At 43.6% G+C, this 17,162-nt stretch overlaps 2 protein-coding genes and 1 non-coding gene across 6 annotated transcripts in view; 2 read left to right on the top strand and 1 right to left on the bottom strand.

Annotated features, from left to right (window-relative positions):
- SEMA4F (ssemaphorin 4F) overlaps positions 1–4,798 on the bottom strand; it is a 28,595-nt gene extending 23,797 nt beyond the window's left edge. For 2 of the 4 annotated variants that reach the window (XM_049651785.1, XM_049651787.1), the window contains exons 1-4: positions 4,517–4,798; positions 2,093–2,244; positions 1,371–1,430; positions 1,039–1,137 (exon numbers count right to left, since the gene is read on the bottom strand). In XM_049651785.1, the coding sequence (XP_049507742.1) occupies positions 1,039–1,137; positions 1,371–1,430; positions 2,093–2,244; positions 4,517–4,661 (456 nt within the window). In that variant the 5' untranslated portion in view covers positions 4,662–4,798. The remainder of the gene's footprint in view (positions 1–1,038; positions 1,138–1,370; positions 1,431–2,092; positions 2,245–4,516) is intronic. The other 2 variants (XM_049651786.1, XM_049651788.1) reach the window with 1 other exon arrangement.
- A 1,495-nt stretch (positions 4,799–6,293) lies between these two features.
- Positions 6,294–6,396, top strand: LOC125937243 (U6 spliceosomal RNA). Its single transcript, XR_007462325.1, has one exon. It is a non-coding gene; the product is annotated as a U6 spliceosomal RNA (small nuclear RNA).
- Positions 6,397–9,777: 3,381 nt separating this feature from the next.
- Positions 9,778–17,162, top strand: part of M1AP (meiosis 1 associated protein) — a 70,786-nt gene continuing 63,401 nt past the window's right edge. Inside the window, exons 1-2 of the mRNA XM_049651784.1 lie at positions 9,778–10,003; positions 15,587–15,878. Coding sequence (XP_049507741.1) covers positions 15,639–15,878 — 240 coding nt within the window. The 5' untranslated portion in view covers positions 9,778–10,003; positions 15,587–15,638. The remainder of the gene's footprint in view (positions 10,004–15,586; positions 15,879–17,162) is intronic.

Below are 17,162 nucleotides of genomic sequence, written 5' to 3'. Positions count from 1 at the left end.
CCCCAGGGCCAGCCGAGAGGGACTGACCGGGGCAGTCAAACATATACAGTCATAACACTGGAAACAAGAGACCTGAGGATGGCCTTCAGCAAGGAGGGGTTTGGAGATGTACACTGATAAGATCCAAGTGGCAAGGAGTACTGCAGTTTGCAAAAGGATCAAGTCAAAATCTACAGCTAAGGATCAGGGTCAGGAGAGAGAGTCATTGCACTCCCTCCTTTTGCTCCTTGGAGCGGAAAGGGAAGCCACTGAATACAAAGAACAGGGGAGGTTTCTGACTCATCCCAGGTTGTTGTCACAAGTGCATACTGGCAGAGGACCAGTAACTGACTGTTGGATAACTGATGGGAAAAGCTGAGGGTTCAAAAGCATTAAAACCTTCCTGAGATGCTACCAGTCCCAGTAACTTTAGAAGCCATGACTAGCTAGATATGATTAGGGGTGTACATGTACCAAGCCTGCCTGAGTATGAGGGTGAAGATGCCCAGGGCTCCGGCAGCAATGAACAGGACCTAGAAGGAGAGATGGCTGACAAAGTGCCCACTTTGAAGGCAAGACCCAGAATACGGGCCAGCAAGTACTACATTAGTGGGTAGTGACCTCAGAAGCCATGAGAGCAGAGGGTCACAGCCTGCGCAGAATGAAGTCAGCAGTGGGAGAAGAAGACAGTCACCCACCTTGGGAGGAAGAAGCAGGCATGGATTATGCTGATTAAGAAATGGATCTAGGCTGCTGGGACAAAGCATACACAGGACAAAGGAAACACGAGATAGATACTAGCCTCGGAAGTCTCTCCTGAATTTATCTTCTCCCTAGCCTAGCTAGCATTCCTAATTTCCTTCACCATCCCTCTTCTCTCTTCTCACTCTGTGTACCTCACCTTCTACAGACAACCTGCCTCGCCCTCCCACTCCTACCCCCACCCTGCAAAGACATCCCTCACCCCCAATGCTTTTCATGCACAAGTGTTGCTTTAAGCATGCTCCCTGTCATGGACACTCACAGGAGACCTTTCCCATCCTCCCACCCGTCACTCACAATAACCCCGCACTTCGGGTCAAAAGCGAAGGTGCCACAAGTGAGGAGGTGAGAGGCATTGGCAATGGCGAGAATCTGGACAAAATTGTGGCATTCATCCTGGGGGTCAGAGATGATTAGAGAGAATCAGAAGCAGCAGGTACAGGGAAAGGCAGGGTAGTGTCAGGACAGTTAGATACAGCTCTGGGATCAGAGATGACAGGGGATGACATGGTGTTAGAGCCCCTGCCTGGGCACACTGCTATGGGAGCACTGCAGGGGACAGACACAGAGCCAGGGCTGGAACTAGGTCTCAATGGGACACTTGGGACAGGGTCAGGATTCATACCTACCTCCTTCTTGCCTTTCTTCCTACAGTTCTGTCTGTGGGCCTCAGGCACCATCCAGTCAATCTGAGAAAGGAGGAGTGACTGTTTCTCCCAGATTCTCCCCAAACTCTTTCCAAGTCAGGGTAGGTGAAACAGTTCCACTACCACCATCAATTTGAGAACTTCAGAGACAACCCACCCCCCAGCCCCCGCCTCTTCAGTCAGAGCATCATTTTTCAAACTGGAGGTCTCCACCCATTAATGAGTAATGAAATCAATTGTTTTTAATTTTAATGACATAGAATATATCAGAATGTATCACATACAGGAGAGTAGATACTGTTTCAAGAATGTGTTCTTTAAATACACACTTCCTGTACTGGGTCAAAATGTACCATATATTTCTTACTAAGGGATGATAAAAAAAAAGTTTAAAAGCTATTGCCCTAAAGAAATGTGATTCTAATGATTCCTCTGCCCACTGTCACCTGAAACCTGGTTACTGTGGCCTCCTCTAGCATTAACCTCCCTCATAACGTCCCCAGTCACCATGATCCCCTCCCATCACCCTTAGCTGAGATAATGAAGCCAATATTCTTCCTATATTCATTTTTACCGACACTCCCCCCTGCCACCACCACCACTGTTCCATATTTAGTTATTATGAACACACACCCCATCTCATAACACTGTGGATCTAACCACATGCTCTGGAGTCTGGGGTCCTCCCCACTTTCATTTCTCACCCTGCGGGGTCTCTCCCCTGAGAAGGGAAGGGATAAAGCGAAGATGGTGTCCCGGGCGCCGACATAAAGTGTATGGGAAGCAGGATCCACAAGGAGAACAGAGTAATTGTATGTCTGAGGGACGGTGAACCGGGTGAGATAGGAGTCAGCCTCTGGCAGGAAGAGAGGGTGAGAGGGGAGAGTGACATCAGCCATTGCTTCATAAGGGTTGGGTCCACAAAGACAAAGCCAAAGGGCTCAATTTCTGTTTTCTTCCAAGTATCATTTATTTAGCAGCCATGAAGGGTAAAAACAGGGCTTTGACAGGCCAACCATCTAACTTCCCCAAAGATAGATAACTGATGAGGCCAGAATATTTAGCATACAATGCAGCCAAGTATGCTTTTTCTATAAAAAAAAAAAAAACCACTTTATTAAAATAACAGCATAAATACTAAGTCTGTAATTTCTATCCATAGCAACATGATACATAATTTGAAAATACCTATAGGAAGTACAAGGACCTTCTTCTCTAAATTTCCTTTAAAAAAAAAAAATAACTACTTATTAGTAACTTGTTTTTACTTGGAAGGGAAATGATTCACTCTCTTCACCAACACTTTAGGAGACTATCTCCTGTCTTCTCACTGCTCTTGTCCTCCCCAACCCCACCCCATTTCCACCCAAAGAGGGAAAAAGTGGGCATGAGAATGTGCTGTGGAGAAGGATCAGCCCCAGTTTAAATGTGGCTCTTTCACTTACCAGCTATATGATCTTGAGTAAGTTACTTGCCCTGAGCATCACTTCCCTCATCTGTAAACACCACCAATCAGGCTTGTTGACAGAATTAAATGAGATGACATATGTAGAAGCAACTGACATATAGTGCATGTTTCACAAATGGTTCCTTTTTTCCTTCCTTAGGCATGTGCTCCATTTGGGCCAAGTCTAAACTTCAGTGTCATCATTCAAAATTCCATTTAAAGATTATAACAAATAAGTTAGCAGGAATTTATCTTCTTAGCTCACTCTGGAGCCCCTATCCTTGTACCAATACAGCTCTGCTCTACCTGGTTCATCTGCTCAGCTACCCTCAAGACTTGACAGAATGGCTACCAGCCATTCATTCCTGGATGTGCTGATGTATGGAGCCCCACCCACCCCATCCTCCCACACCCATACTCAAATCTGCGCTGTACCTGCCTACTCTCTCATGCTCGTTATAAGCCCTGGAACACCCAACCTCCACTCGTATCCCCAACTCTGTTTCACCTTGCTATCTAGACTTCTCTGAATTTCTGGTTACCAACCTCAACGCCATTTTGTGGCTACTGCTCCAGCACAAACCAACCCCAGGCTCTGACCACAACTTTGTCTTCTGGATTCAAAGTAACCCTATGTCACTAGGCCGAAGTTTAGACTCTAAATTACTATTACCCAGTTGCGAGTTTTTGCCAACAGGTTGCCCTCTCAACTTCACTGGGTCTGCACTAGGTGCTAACACTCAGTGCCCACTGAGAAGAAAACGAGGTCCATGGCCATGCCCATGCCCACCTCAGCAGAGAGCCTTTAAAGTGTGAATCATTCCAATGACCATTTTTAGCCTGGTGGCATCCCTTGGCTTCTTCCAGATCTTTTCAAAGGACCAAATCTCCTCCCTCCTTTTTTTTTTTTTTTTCTTCTGAAGACTTTAGAAATCATTTAAACAGAACTTTAAATCAACTCACTGAATGATTTCCCAACATTCAATGTAGGGAATGGGTAGAGAAAGCACGGAATGCTGAGGAGTTAAGAGGGTTACGATGGATCCACGGATCGTGTATCAGACAATGGGAGTTGGTGTAAGAGCTGTGAGAGGCCTGGGAAGTGGGTTAGGGAGATGAGGGCTTCGAGCGAGGCAAAAAGCCTGCAGGGAGGTAGAAATGATAAGGGAATAGATTTGAGAAGTGGGCAGATTGAGTTGGTCATCAGAAGGATGGGTGGCTGGAATAGAACGAAAGACCAATGAGTTTGGAAGCAGAATAGGCATCAAGCTGGCGTGAGGGACACAGGTGTATGTTTGGGCAGAGGGGAATAAGGGAGTCCATTCCCCGAAATGGACGACCTCGGGGAAACCTCCATCCCCTCCCTGGGCCTCAGTGCCCGATTCTGCACGATGAGGGGCTTAACTCTCTCGCGGTCCTGCCAGTAAGGGGCAGCAGGAGCAGCCTGGGCGTGTCATGGGAGCCAAAGCGCGAGGCCGGGAAGCGATGCTGCGGAACAGCACAGCGTGGGGGTCCCGCCTGGGTCCTGGAGGGGCGTGGGCGGCGCGGGACTCGGTGCGCAGCGCGGAGGGGCTCCAGAGCGCCTGCCCGGGCTGTAGGTAAGGGCAGGTGGGTGCCGGCACCTGCAGGCGGGGCCCGGGAGCGGCGCGAAGGGCTGAGGGCGAGGGCACCCACGCCTTACCTGAGATAGGAAGCGAGGTCCTGGGAACCGAGCGGGGAACGCGGCCGGATACCGGGCCGCTCAGCACCGCCAGCAGCAGCAGCGGAAAGGGCGAGGCCGGAGGCGGCTGGGAGCCCGGGCGGGGCCGCCTGGCAAAAGCCAGCATCTTAGGCTCCGCCTGGCCGCTGGGTGGGGCGCGCCCTGCCACCTCCGCTCTGGGTCGCGGTGCCACCGGCCTCGGCCCCACTCGAATCTCCTCGGTCCGGTTCGGCCTGCGTCGGCCAGAGGAGAACGCAACCCAGCTCCGCCTCTTCAAGAAGGGACTAATGGTCGGGCCGATTTCCTCCTCCAGCCAATCGGAATTGGGTGGAGGCGGAGCTAAGGAGCGGAGAAGCCCAACCCAGGTACAGGAGGAGCTAGACCTAGGTCTAGGTGGGAGTTCTACTTCGGAACCCGGCCGGAGGTGGGGCTCCAGGTCCTCCAATGGCTGGTTTGCTCAGTGAGTTCCAAAAGCTTAAATGCCCATATCTGTACTACCAGGGACAATATGTGTGTAAATGGGTAAACACACCAAATTTCTCAAAATTATTATTTTAGCAAGCATTTAACCAATAACTGCAAATAGATCATTGCAAGGCAAAGTGATTTATGTTTGCATAAAAATGTGCAATAAATGCTCATAAAAGTTAGGTTTTGCCTGAGAAAATCAAGAAGGTTTCACAGAAATGACATTTGAACTGAGTGTTCAAGGATAAGTAGTAGGCCTTTGAGAGTGAGGGGGGCAAAGACTCTGGATATGTCCACTAGGAAATCCTACATACAAGACAAACACAGGGCCTGAAAATAACTCACTGTCTCCATCATCCCACCCTCCCTGCTCTTCATCAAGCACTTAGTCCTCCAATTTATAGCCTTGTAGGTAATCTTTGCTTTCTTCTCTTATATTCCCCATTGCTTAGTTATCTAGGCTGCATACCAGATGTAACAAATTAACATCAAAATTGAGTGGCTTAAAACAACAATAAACATTTATTATCTCTGTGTGTCAGGAATTCAGGAGTAGTTTAGCTGGGTTGTCTAGCTCCCAGTCTCTCATGAGTTTATAGTCATGATATTGGATGAAGCCACCAGTCATCTGAATGCTTGGCTAGGGCTGGACGATCCACTTCTGGGATGGCTTAATTTCATGCCTGGCAAGTTGATGCTGGCTATTGGTAGTAAGTCTCAATTCTTTTCCATATGGACCTCTCCATGGGTTGCTGGGATGTCCTCACAATATAGTATTACTTCTTTAGAGCTAGTAATCCCAAAAACCAAGGTGAAAGCCACAATGTCTTCTATAATCTAGCCTCAGAAGTAAAAATATAACTTCTGCCATATTCTGTCGGTCACAGGCCAATCCTCATGCACTGTGGGGAGGGATAACACAAGGATGGAATACAAGAATTTCAGTGGACCATCCTGGAGGTTGTCTACCATGTCCAAATGTAAGCAGTCATCTTGTCCTGATAACTTACGCTTATGAATCATAAATAACTTAAATTTGTCATTTTCTTTCAATTATTATCATAATTCAGGACTTTATTATTGCTCACCTAGACTATGCAATAGTTTCATTAAAAAAAACAAAAAAAAACAAAAAAACCGGCCTCCAATCTCTTTCCAAGTTATCATCAGGGTAACCTCTCTAAGGTGCAAATTCTGTTTTATTTATTCAGTGGTTATTGAGGACCTATGATGTGCTAGGCATTTTATTAAGTAACATAGATAAAGATTATTAAAATATGATTCCTGCTGCCTGCTTTGGCAGCACATATACTAAAATTGGAACAATACAGAGATTAGCATGGCCCCTGCACAAGGGTGACATGCAAAACATGGATCCTGGATTCAAATTGCTTAGTCTAAAAGGGAAAATAGACACTGAAGATTGATACTTCAAGTCTTCTCTCTGAAACTTTTTTTCTAATACACCAGCCTCAACACAACAGGACCCTCCTCTGTGCTACTTCCTTTGGCACTGATATATGCCTCTCCCTAGCTGCTCCCCAATAATCTAACCTAGACCTTAGCCCTTCTCTGAACATGGTTTAAATATTGATTTTTTTGCCTTTTGTTTGTTTTCAAAGAACTCTTTCCATTTTTGTGGCAGCAACACACAATACGAAGTTCTTTTTTACATTGCAACCTAGTCATACTTAAATACTTCTGTAGTAGTGAAGTAAACTTTCACAAAGTCATACTTTCACTATATTTCTTTAATTCAGGAGCTAAACCCTGATATTTTCTATGGGATTGCACTTTATTATCTTTCATTTTTTTAAATGCTGGTTGCAGCCCACTAAATTGATTTTACTACCTATTAATAGATTGAGATCCCCACTTTGAGAAAAATCGCTGCTCTAAGCTGACTGAATCATACTAACTTAATCAATATCTATTCCTTAAATCTACATCTCCAACTCATATTTTTCTCTTCAGTTTCTGACACATATATCTAACTGGCTGTTGAACATCTCCACTCAGTGTACCACAGACACCTTGCTTTCAACATGTCCAAAACAGAACTGTCATCCTCACTCCCACACCAGCCTGGGTAACTGGGTAAGACGGTAGAACCAATGTTTTTTTATATCTGTATATAGCACCACTATCTTTCCAGCTATCCAAGCCAGAAAATTTGCACTCATTCTTCAATAAGTATTCGCTGAACGCCTACTATGTTCTAGGCTCTGTCATTCTGGATTCCTCCTAATCAATCCAATTACTCATGAAGACCTATTCATTTTAACTCCTAAATATCTCCTCCACATCTTTGCATCCCCCTACTAACACCCTTATTCAAGATGCCATCATCTCTTGCCTGGTCTACTTCTTACTCCTGTCCTGCTTCCATCACCAGGCACCACCACCCCAACTCTAGCCCCCAATCCATTCCCTTCAGGGAAGATAGAATTTTCTCTCCAGTACACAAATCAGATCACTCCTTTGCTTAAAACACATCAGTCCAGGGGCGCCTGGGTGGCTCAGTCGGTTAAGCGTCTGACTTCAGCTCAGGTCACGATCTCGCGGTCCGTGAGTTTGAGCCCCGCGTCGGGCTCTGGGCTGATGGCTCAGAGCCTGGAGCCTGCTTCCGATTCTGTGTCTCCCTCTCTCTCTGCCCCTCCCCTGTTCATGCTCTGTCTCTCTCTGTCTCAAAAATAAATAAAATGTTAAAAAAAAAAAAAACACATCAGTCCAGTTCCTCACCATACCTTCACTATGGGATGAAATCCAAAATCCTTAATATAGTCCACAGGACCTTTTATATTCTGGCCTCTTGCCTACTTCTTCCACATGCTGTGCTCTGGACTGGTTGAGCCTCTTAAGAATCCCTCTACATGGAATATTCTCCATGTCCCTTATTTGGCTAACTCCTATTCACTCTATTGATTAAGCTCAGAGTGATAATCCCATTCTCTAGGAAGCATTCCCAATTCTCCAAGTCTGTGCTTTTCCTATATGTTCCCATAAACTTGTACTTCCCTTGCCATAGCCCATATCACACCACATTGCCCATTGCCTAAGTACTTGTCTGTCCCTCATAGGCTTTAAGCCCCAGGAGGGCAAAGATTATTGTATTCTCAGATCCTAGCACAGTGTCTGGTATATAGTAGGCAGCCAATAAATATTTGGTAAATGCTTTTTATCTTTGTTCGTGTTTATTTTATTGTCTGAAATTACTTGTTCAAATATTCATGAGTTAGTCTAGGTCCTCTGAGAAGCAGACACCAAGAAGAGATTAAATGTACAAGGATTTTACCAGGGAAACACCTGTGAGGGAAAAGGGAAAGGGCTGGGAAAGGCTTCAAGAGCAGTCAGATGTGTTGCAAGTCTAACCCTAGGTGAAGAAGAGAGGGAATGAAGCATCCTGTGCCTCCCAGGATCAAGTCTTCCTTAGTATCCCGACCACACTCAGGCATTGGCTAGGAACAGCCTGTGGTCTTCACAAATATGACAGTGGATTTCTAAGACAGTATCTGATGCCTTTGGCCAGTTGCCCTCCCTGTAGTTTAAAACATGCAGGTTGCTTTCTTCATGCAGGTTGTCACCCTCAGAGTTTAGTAGAATCTTGGGGAAATCACATCATATTCCCCCACATCTAGCACAGTCTTTGGCACATTATCTAATAAATGCTACTCCAGATAGATAAAACAATTTATAGAGAAACAGAGAAATTTACTGTAGCTGGGAGCAATAGGTGATGTGATTTGCAATCAGTGTAAGGATATTGTTTGAGTTGAGCCTGATAAGGTAAGTGGAGTCAGTTATAACAGCCTTTGTAACCCAAACAAAGCAAAACAAAAAACAAAAACAAAACTATGTTTGAGCCAAAGAATGATGTCATCAAATATATTTTTACTAGGATAATTCTAGCATCAATGTATAGAATAATCTGGAAATTAAAGACAGAAAGACTAATTTGGAGTATGTGAGAAAGAAGACATGTTGAGAAGCTACACTTTACATTGAATCACAGGAAGTCTATTGATCAGATTACACCTGGGAGCCTGGATTAAGTATTTCTGGTTTTACTCTGAGGAGCAGTTGAGGGGACCAAAAATTGGTGTTGTAGGACTAAAACATAGGCAGGTGGTTCTTTTCCTATTGGTTCTAACTCGTCCTGAATCACTCATTGGTAAACTGATTTCCCCTCCCCCAATCTGCATAGCAGGCAATGAACTGAGTGAGGGGTGGAAGGAGATGACAATAATAAACAGGGAAACAGGAGAAAGCGCTTGTCCGTTTCTGGTTTGGTACTAGCATTATTTTTTCCTCTCCTGTGGGCTAATTCAGAGAGGAATTCCTTCAACCAGGGTTGAAGACCCGGATCAGCCAAATGATCCTATCTCAACTGGATTTTGGCAAAGAGACTATGGGAATCATCAGCAAGCAAATGAGAATGAGCATGAGTAGAGAGGGGCAGACCCTCTTGGGATGTAGAGGTTTGAAGACTTGAAAGGACTTCTTGAAGGTAAACTAAACTCTAACTTCCATGAGGGCAGGGGACCATTGTGTGTCCAGTGTACCCCAATCCTAGCACAGTGCCTGGCACATAGTGTGCCCTCAACAAATATTTATTGAATAAAAGAGTGACCAACTGAATAAGTGAATGAATGATGAGGAAGAGAAAGGTTAAAGCTAAGGACACAATGGCGGTGCCCCCTGGAATGTTTCATTGCTGGGGGGGAGGGAGGTGTTACTGGAATGTTTAATTGGGGGTGGGGTTTAACTACCGAAGAAGTGTCAAGTTTAGCATGATACTCTCAAAGAGAGATCCAAAACTACCTCAGGGCCAAAATAGGGCCATTTCCCTGGCGCCGGGGGGCTCGGAGACTGTGGCCCTGAGGTAGACCCTGAGACGGCCCCTGAGGCGGTGCGCTCAGTGAGCAGTCCTGCGCAGCCGCAGCCTGCTGGACGCAGGCGCTTTCGACGGCGCAGGCGCACGCCGAGAGCCTAGAGGAGCAGGTAATGGGGTCTTCGCCTTCCCAAAACAAGGGGGGAATACCGCACTTTCTCCCCGCCTCAGGGCAGGTGGAGGGCCGAGGGCCTAAGCTGGAGGATGGCCCCGAGAGAGAGCGGCCGGCAATGCCTCACAAGGTGGGCTTGGGCCGAACGGGCGCCCTCAGGGCGGTGTTGGCGGACCAGGCCTGGGCAACACTGACGCCCACCGATCCTCAACCACCGCGGGTTCTCGTCCCTCCGCGCACGTGTCTGAGATCCTTGACGCCGCGTGTCCTTGGCTGGCCCTCCCGGTCCCTGGGGGATGGGTGGCCAGTCCGCCAGACACTGTAGGCATGGTGTCCAGGGCCCTAGACGCTTTGGGGGCGGGGGGCTACGACGGTCTTCTAACTTTTGGGAAAGTCAGGAAAACAACGACCCCTCAGGGTCAAAGAAAATGTTTTGATTTTTTTTTTCTTACAACAAAAGAAAAATGAAAATTTTAGGGCCCACGAAAATCTATTAATTATTATTTTATTAAATTTTTTTTAATGAGGTAGGGGCTCACGAAGGCAAAAGTGCTTAGGATCCACGACATTTTTAATGCAGCCCTGCAGGAGGAAGAACCATTAAATAGTTTATCACACACAGTGTCCTAAGGGCTCTACCGACATGGTATAGGTGCTTTTGTGAGTGAGGGCACGTAAAGAGGCCCTAACCTATTAAGACCTAAAGCCTGAGACCTAAAGAATGAGTCAGGTTAAGGAGGGTAGTGATGGTAAAGAACTTCAGCAGCTGAAGGAATGAAAGGCCCAAGTGTTTGTGGACCTGAAAGGTGCCTCAGGGACAGAGAAGGGTGGGAGGAGGTTGGACAGGGGATGGCATGGCTGAGGATGGAGAGTTGGGAAGGAGATACATGCAGAACTTCGGGGCCAGGATAAGGATTTGGGATTTTGTTCCAAGTGTAATTGGAAGCTATTGAAGGGTTTTTAGTAAGGGAGTAACTTGATGCTTTTGGTGGTTCAAGGCCGAGTAGAGTTCCAGGTTAAACCAGTTTGCAGGGAGACCCCAACAAGTGGGTGTTTTGACAAAAGTGGAGAGTACAGGATCAAAAATTGTCAGATCCTGCTTACAACTATGCCCAGATACATCAGAGCATTCATTGATCATGTTTGAGAATATAGGGAAGAGAGCTGCCTCTTACCTCATTTAAAAGACAGTCTTGGAATTGCACATAAGTGTGGGATTTAAAAATGACCGTGCAAGCTGAAACTGTTCAAAGTAATCTTAATCATCAATGGGGAAAAATTAAATTTGTTCCAGGACCTCTCAAAATTGTCAGAATGTTAAAATCTCTTTTACCATCAGCTCTAAGTGGGAAATGAAAAATAGTAAGGCTAGTACCTATTTAGACACTGTAATTTAAAACATTAGAAACCTTGAATATCAGAGTCTTCTATTTCTTTGTAAAAAAAAACTTAAGAATAGTTTGAACAGTGCTTGTGCTTGTCTTCTCCTCATTGTACAACTTATGATCCAGCACGCATCTTCTTTATGCCTTAGCTAATTGTCATACTCCTTTCTATGCTTGGATCAACTTTCAACATTATATCCCTTGGGCTTTCCAAGGATCTCCAAGAGATCCTTTAATATGCAGTTTTTTGCTGGTGGCACTTTCTCTGGGCTGTCTTCACACTTTTTGTCACAACCACTTCCCCATTTAGGTTAGGTTAGGTTCACCTTCGCTAAGATCCTCTAGCTGCTTATCTAGAGTCTATCAAATGGTGGCTTTGTCAGCATTGTTACAGTCAGCTTTTTCTTCTAGAAGTTCATTTATGTTTTATCCCACTTTCACTTTTTAGCATTACCACATATCGTTTCTTCGCTACACTTTCATCTTGAAATGGCCAATTTTAGCCAATTCCCTCTTTCAGTTATCCATTTTTGTAGAATGTTAGATGGGTTTATCACTAGCAGACAAGGAGGTAAAACAACTACACGCTTTGTTGTTTGCGCTTAAACCAAATAAGTGATCTGCAGTGACTAGTCACTGACAGACCTTGAAAGAAGTGACATAATTGATCACTGATCATGATGAGCATCTGTTATTTATGTAGTGATTTGTGGACTGAAGAGCTAGCTGTGATTTATATTTCATGTAAGTACTCACAGTTAATATTCCACAGTAACTGAAATTTGAGCTGTGTTAATGAGGGACTGGTGTTAATGAACTAAACTCTAGCAAGATATTTGTATATATTAGAACCATCCAAACTTAGAACTGCCCATACTCTAAAATGACAAGAGTTTCAAATGTGAAGGAGGATGGAGAGAGGGAGTGGAAGCTCATTCTGCATTAAATAAGGCCTCTGTCTGGGTGCCTGTCTATATGAACCTGTGTGTTAGTTTCAAATTCAGCATTACGTTGGTTTCATGCACTTAATTTAAAAGTACAGTTAAAATATATTACAATATTTGCTTTCTTGCTGAATACATTAGTCATTGATTTGGATTTCTAGTTCAAGATTATTTTTAATAGATTAGCATATTCATTCACTTATTTGTTCAGCTGTCCTCGGCACATAATTGGAACTCGATAAAAAATTATTGAACAAACGCTGAGTTCCACTAACCAAAAAGGAAAGATTGAAGAGGAATAAATTCACAGATTGATTTTGGGGAACACATTTATCTATGTACTATTAGATCATTTTAAAGGTCATAAATTCCAAAGTGTTTCTGAAAATTATCATAAATAATAGGATATTTCTCTTGGACCTGGGGACATCAAAGAAGTTTTTATATTCCCTGCATTCTTTAGCTAACAGACAATTATATGGAATTATTTTAGCTCCCCAAGATGGGAACATATTTTTTTAATCTAAAAAATATTTTCTTTTATGATTTTCCTAATATTCTTTTTGAAATATTTTTATTATTAAATACAACATATAGAGAGAACATTTCATAAAACATGAAAAATACAGCTTAATAATTATAAAGTGAGCACCCATGTAACCACAATAAAGTTCAGGAAATAGGGGTGCCTGGGTGGCTCAGTTGGTTGAGTGTCCGACTTCAGCTCAGGTTATGATCTCATGGTTTCTGAGTTTGAGCCCCACGTTGGGCTCTATGCTGACAGCTCAGAGCCTAGAGCGTGCTTCAGATTCTGTCTCCTCCTCTGCCGCTCCCCACTTGTGCTCTGTCTCTCTGTCTCTCAAAAATAAATAAATGTAAATTTTTTTTTAAAGGTCAGGAAATAGAACATTGCTAATGCCCCAGACCTCCCCTTTTGTCCCTTCTAATCATAATGCCCCCCTTCCTTTCTAGAGAAAATCACTACCCTAATTTGATGATAGTCATTTCCTTGATTTTTAAGAATAATTTAGCCATTATGTACACATCCCTAAACAATATAGCTATTTGTGCTTATTTTTTTAATCTGTGTAGGGGTGCCTGGGTGGCTCAGTTGGTTGAGTGTCTAACTCTTGATATCAGCTCAAGTTGTGATCTCACAGTTGTGAGATCTAGCCCCTCACTGGGCTCTGTGCTGGGTAAGGAGCCTGCTTAAGATTCTGTCTCGCACTCCTAATGATAGAGAACAAGCTATGGGTTGATGGAGGGAGGTGGGTGAAAGATGGGCTAGATGGTGATGGGTACTAAGGAGGGCACTTGTGATGAGTACTGGATGTTGTATGTAAGTGATGAATCGCTGAATTTTACTCCTGAAACCAATATTGCACTGTATGTTGACTAACTAAAATTTATATTAAAAAAAAAAAAGGGCAGGGGGAGAATTCAGTGGTGAATGAAAAAAAAATTAAACATTTAAAAATAGGGGCACCTGGGTGGCTCAGTTAGGTAAGCTTCTGACTTCAGCTCAGGTCATGATCTCTCAGTCTGTGAGTTCGAGCCCTACATCAGGCTCTGTGCTGACAGCTCAGAACCTGGAGCCTGCTTCTGATTCTGTGTCTCCTTCTCTCTATGCCCCTTCCCCACTTGTACTCTGTCTCTCTTTCTCTCTTAAAAGTAAATAAACATTTTTTTAAATTTTTAAATAAAAAATGAAATAAAATCTTCCTGATGAAGAAAAAAAAAAAAAGATTCTCTCTCCCTCTCCTTCTGCCCTTCCCCTGCTTTCATGTGCTCTCATGCCTCTCTCTCAAAATAAAATAAAATCTATGTAGACAGATTTGTACTATATGTATTCTTTGTGTCTTGCTGCTTGTATTTTGTTTCTTGGAATCATCCCTGTTGTGTGTAACTATTTCATTCATTTTCATGCTACATGTGTGATGATACAAGAATTTATCCATTCTAATGTTGATTGACATTTGTGTTGTTTGCAGTTTGCACCAATTATGAATGAGACTGTCACGAATAGCCTTTTGCTGTTATGATCTGACTTTGTTCATGTATCCCAGTGCCTGTCATTATTCACAGATTATATGATTGTGGACAAAAAATCCAAAAGGATTTACAAATAAATTATTGTAATTAGAGAGTGCAGCTGGGTTGTTAAATACAAAATCAATGTACAAAAATCAACTTTATTTCTATATATTAGCAATAAACTAACAATTAAATTTAAAAAGATGTCATATAAGTTAACATTAAAAAAATAAGATCTCTAAGAATAAAATTTAACAAAAGATGAGACCTTTTTGGGAGAAACTATAAAATTATAAATTCTTTTAGATTTTCCATATACACAATCCTGTCATTTACAAATAATAACAGTTTTATTTCTTCCACTGCAATGTGTCATATTTATTTATCTTGCCTTATTGCTGCCTTCACTACAGTGTTGAAGTGGTGTTAGCAGTCTCCTAGTCAAATAGAAAGCTTTCAATATCACCATTAAGAATGATATTTGGGCATGCCTGGGTGGCTCAGTTGGTTAAGTGTCTGACTTCAGCTTATGTCATGATCTCACAGCTTTGAGTTTGAGCCCCGCGTCAGGCTCTCTGCTGACAGCTCAGAGACTGGAGCCTGCTTCAGATTCTGTGTCTGCCTTTCTTTCTGCCCCTCCCCAACTTGTGCTTGCTCTCTTGCACTCTCTCTCTCTGTTTCAAAAATAAGGAAGGAAGGAAGGAAGGAAGGAAGGAAGGAAGGAAGGAAGGAAAGAAAGAAAGAAAGAAAGAAAGAAAGAAAGAAAGAAAGAAAGAAAAAGAAAGAAAGTTCCTACATACCAAATAAACACTGCTAAACACTGATAGATCAAGTTGGCAAGTCCGGTTCTTCCCCCTTGGGAATCTCACAATGTATTGGGAGAGGCAGTCATAGAAACAAATTGTAAAAAATAGAACAATAAATGCCGATACATAAATAAAGTTTATGAGGGCAGGTAGCTTACTTTAAGACTGAAATTTGGCTTTTGTGTCACTTTTTGTTTAGTTCCACTCAGCATCTGTAAGCAGTCTCAGCCTTACATTATAGGTAAACATCTAGATCCCTTGGGAGTTAAGATGGGATAGCCTAGAGAAACTTGACTTAATCCCCAGTCTGACTCCTTTCTGGATTTAGTCCTCTAGGACTATGTTCATCATTTCAACCAAGCATATAATTCAGTTTTATGAAAGGCAGTGATTTCTCTTTCCTTCCCTATAGGTACAGAGAACATCCAGGTAGTGACTGCAGTTCCACCTCTGGTCTGGTTGGCATGTATCATGGGCGAAGTACTGGTAAAGGGCCCTCCACTCCCACGCAGATTTACCAGCAACCTCCAAGGCTTCTCATTGTGCATATTGCTCTACCGTCCTGGGCTCACATCTGCTCCAACCTCTGTGAGGCTCTGCAGAACTTTTTCTGTCTAGCCTGCAGCTTGATGGGCCCCAGCCGCATGTCCCTCTTCAGCTTATACATGGTACAAAATCAGCATGAATGTATCCTTCCCTTTGTGGTGAGTATATCTATATTTGATCATTTTATCCTGAAAACAACTATGAGGTTTCTGGAACAGAGATCACAGTTATTATGACTTAAAGCAGTAACTGTGCCCATTCCTCACACCCAGTACCCCACAGGCAACACAGGGAGAGCCAGATGTCATCCTGCACATGAGGGGTTTATGCAGAGGCCACTTTTAGACAATAGGTTTGAGCAGTGGAAATTTGATCAAGGCAGAAGAGCCCACAACAACCACCTGGCTGAATACAGTGTACAGGCCCATCAGGCAACCCACCTCAAAATGTCCATAAGTCTTAACTGATCAATGGACTACTTAGAACCGGAAAAAAAATAAATAAATTTTAAAACATTTTTTTAATGGGGTGCCTGGGTGGTTCAGTCTGTTAAGCATCCAACTGCAGCTCAGGTCATGAGGTTCTCAGGTTTGAGCACCGTGTCGGGCTCTGTTCTGACAGCTCAGAGCCTGGAACCTGCTTCATATTCTGTGTCTCCCTCTCTTTTTGCCCCTTCCCCACTTGTGCTCTCTCTCTTTCTCTCAAAAATAAATTAATTAATTTTTAAAATAAAAAAAAAAAAGAACCAGGCACAGTTACCAAACAGGGAAAATTCCATATATCCTCACACCTCCTTACCATCCCCTTTTAAATACAGCCCCCACCCACTGCCTCATTGCAGTCTCTCCTTTGCTGTCTTGCCTGCTGTTCCCTTGCAGTAAACTTCTGCCCCTGGTGAATCCCTTCACCTCCTGCACCACTGGCTTCCACTCCACTGCCACCCCGCATTTGGGGGGCCCTATCCAATCGAGAGAGAAACTACAGTTTATACTACAGAAGAGGAACTCCAAAATTATTAATCTGAGAGTGTAAATAAACCACATCTTGCCCTCCTCCACTCCAGAGAGGGAGAGAAACCTTGGGATTTACAGTCCTTTGGAATGTAAGCAACTGACCCCTTTTATCCCCCTTTGAAATGTAAACACAGGGAAACAGGTCTAAATGTCTTCAGAAGTCTCTGGCTAGTAAATCACCCTTTAATTTCCAAGACTTGTTCTTTAACCAGGGTTCCAGCTTTCTTTGCTCAGAAAGCCTAACTGTGAAGAAACATGAAAATATTTTCTCTGCAGTTCCCCATAGGACTCCAGTGAAAAATCCCCTGAGATTTAAGAAGGCAAATGCTGGGCCAGGGGCAGTGCTTTTATGAAGCTTTCTCATACACAGACAACTGTCTCTCCTCCTCCTCCTCAAAGAAATGCACATCTTCACCTTCTCCCCTATAT

Source organism: Panthera uncia, assembly GCF_023721935.1.
Source record: "Panthera uncia isolate 11264 chromosome A3 unlocalized genomic scaffold, Puncia_PCG_1.0 HiC_scaffold_11, whole genome shotgun sequence".
In the NCBI taxonomy this organism is placed as follows: domain Eukaryota; kingdom Metazoa; phylum Chordata; class Mammalia; order Carnivora; family Felidae; genus Panthera; species Panthera uncia.
The sequence above is the reverse complement of the archived record's forward strand: the minus strand, read 5'-3'. Positions and strand labels throughout refer to the sequence as shown.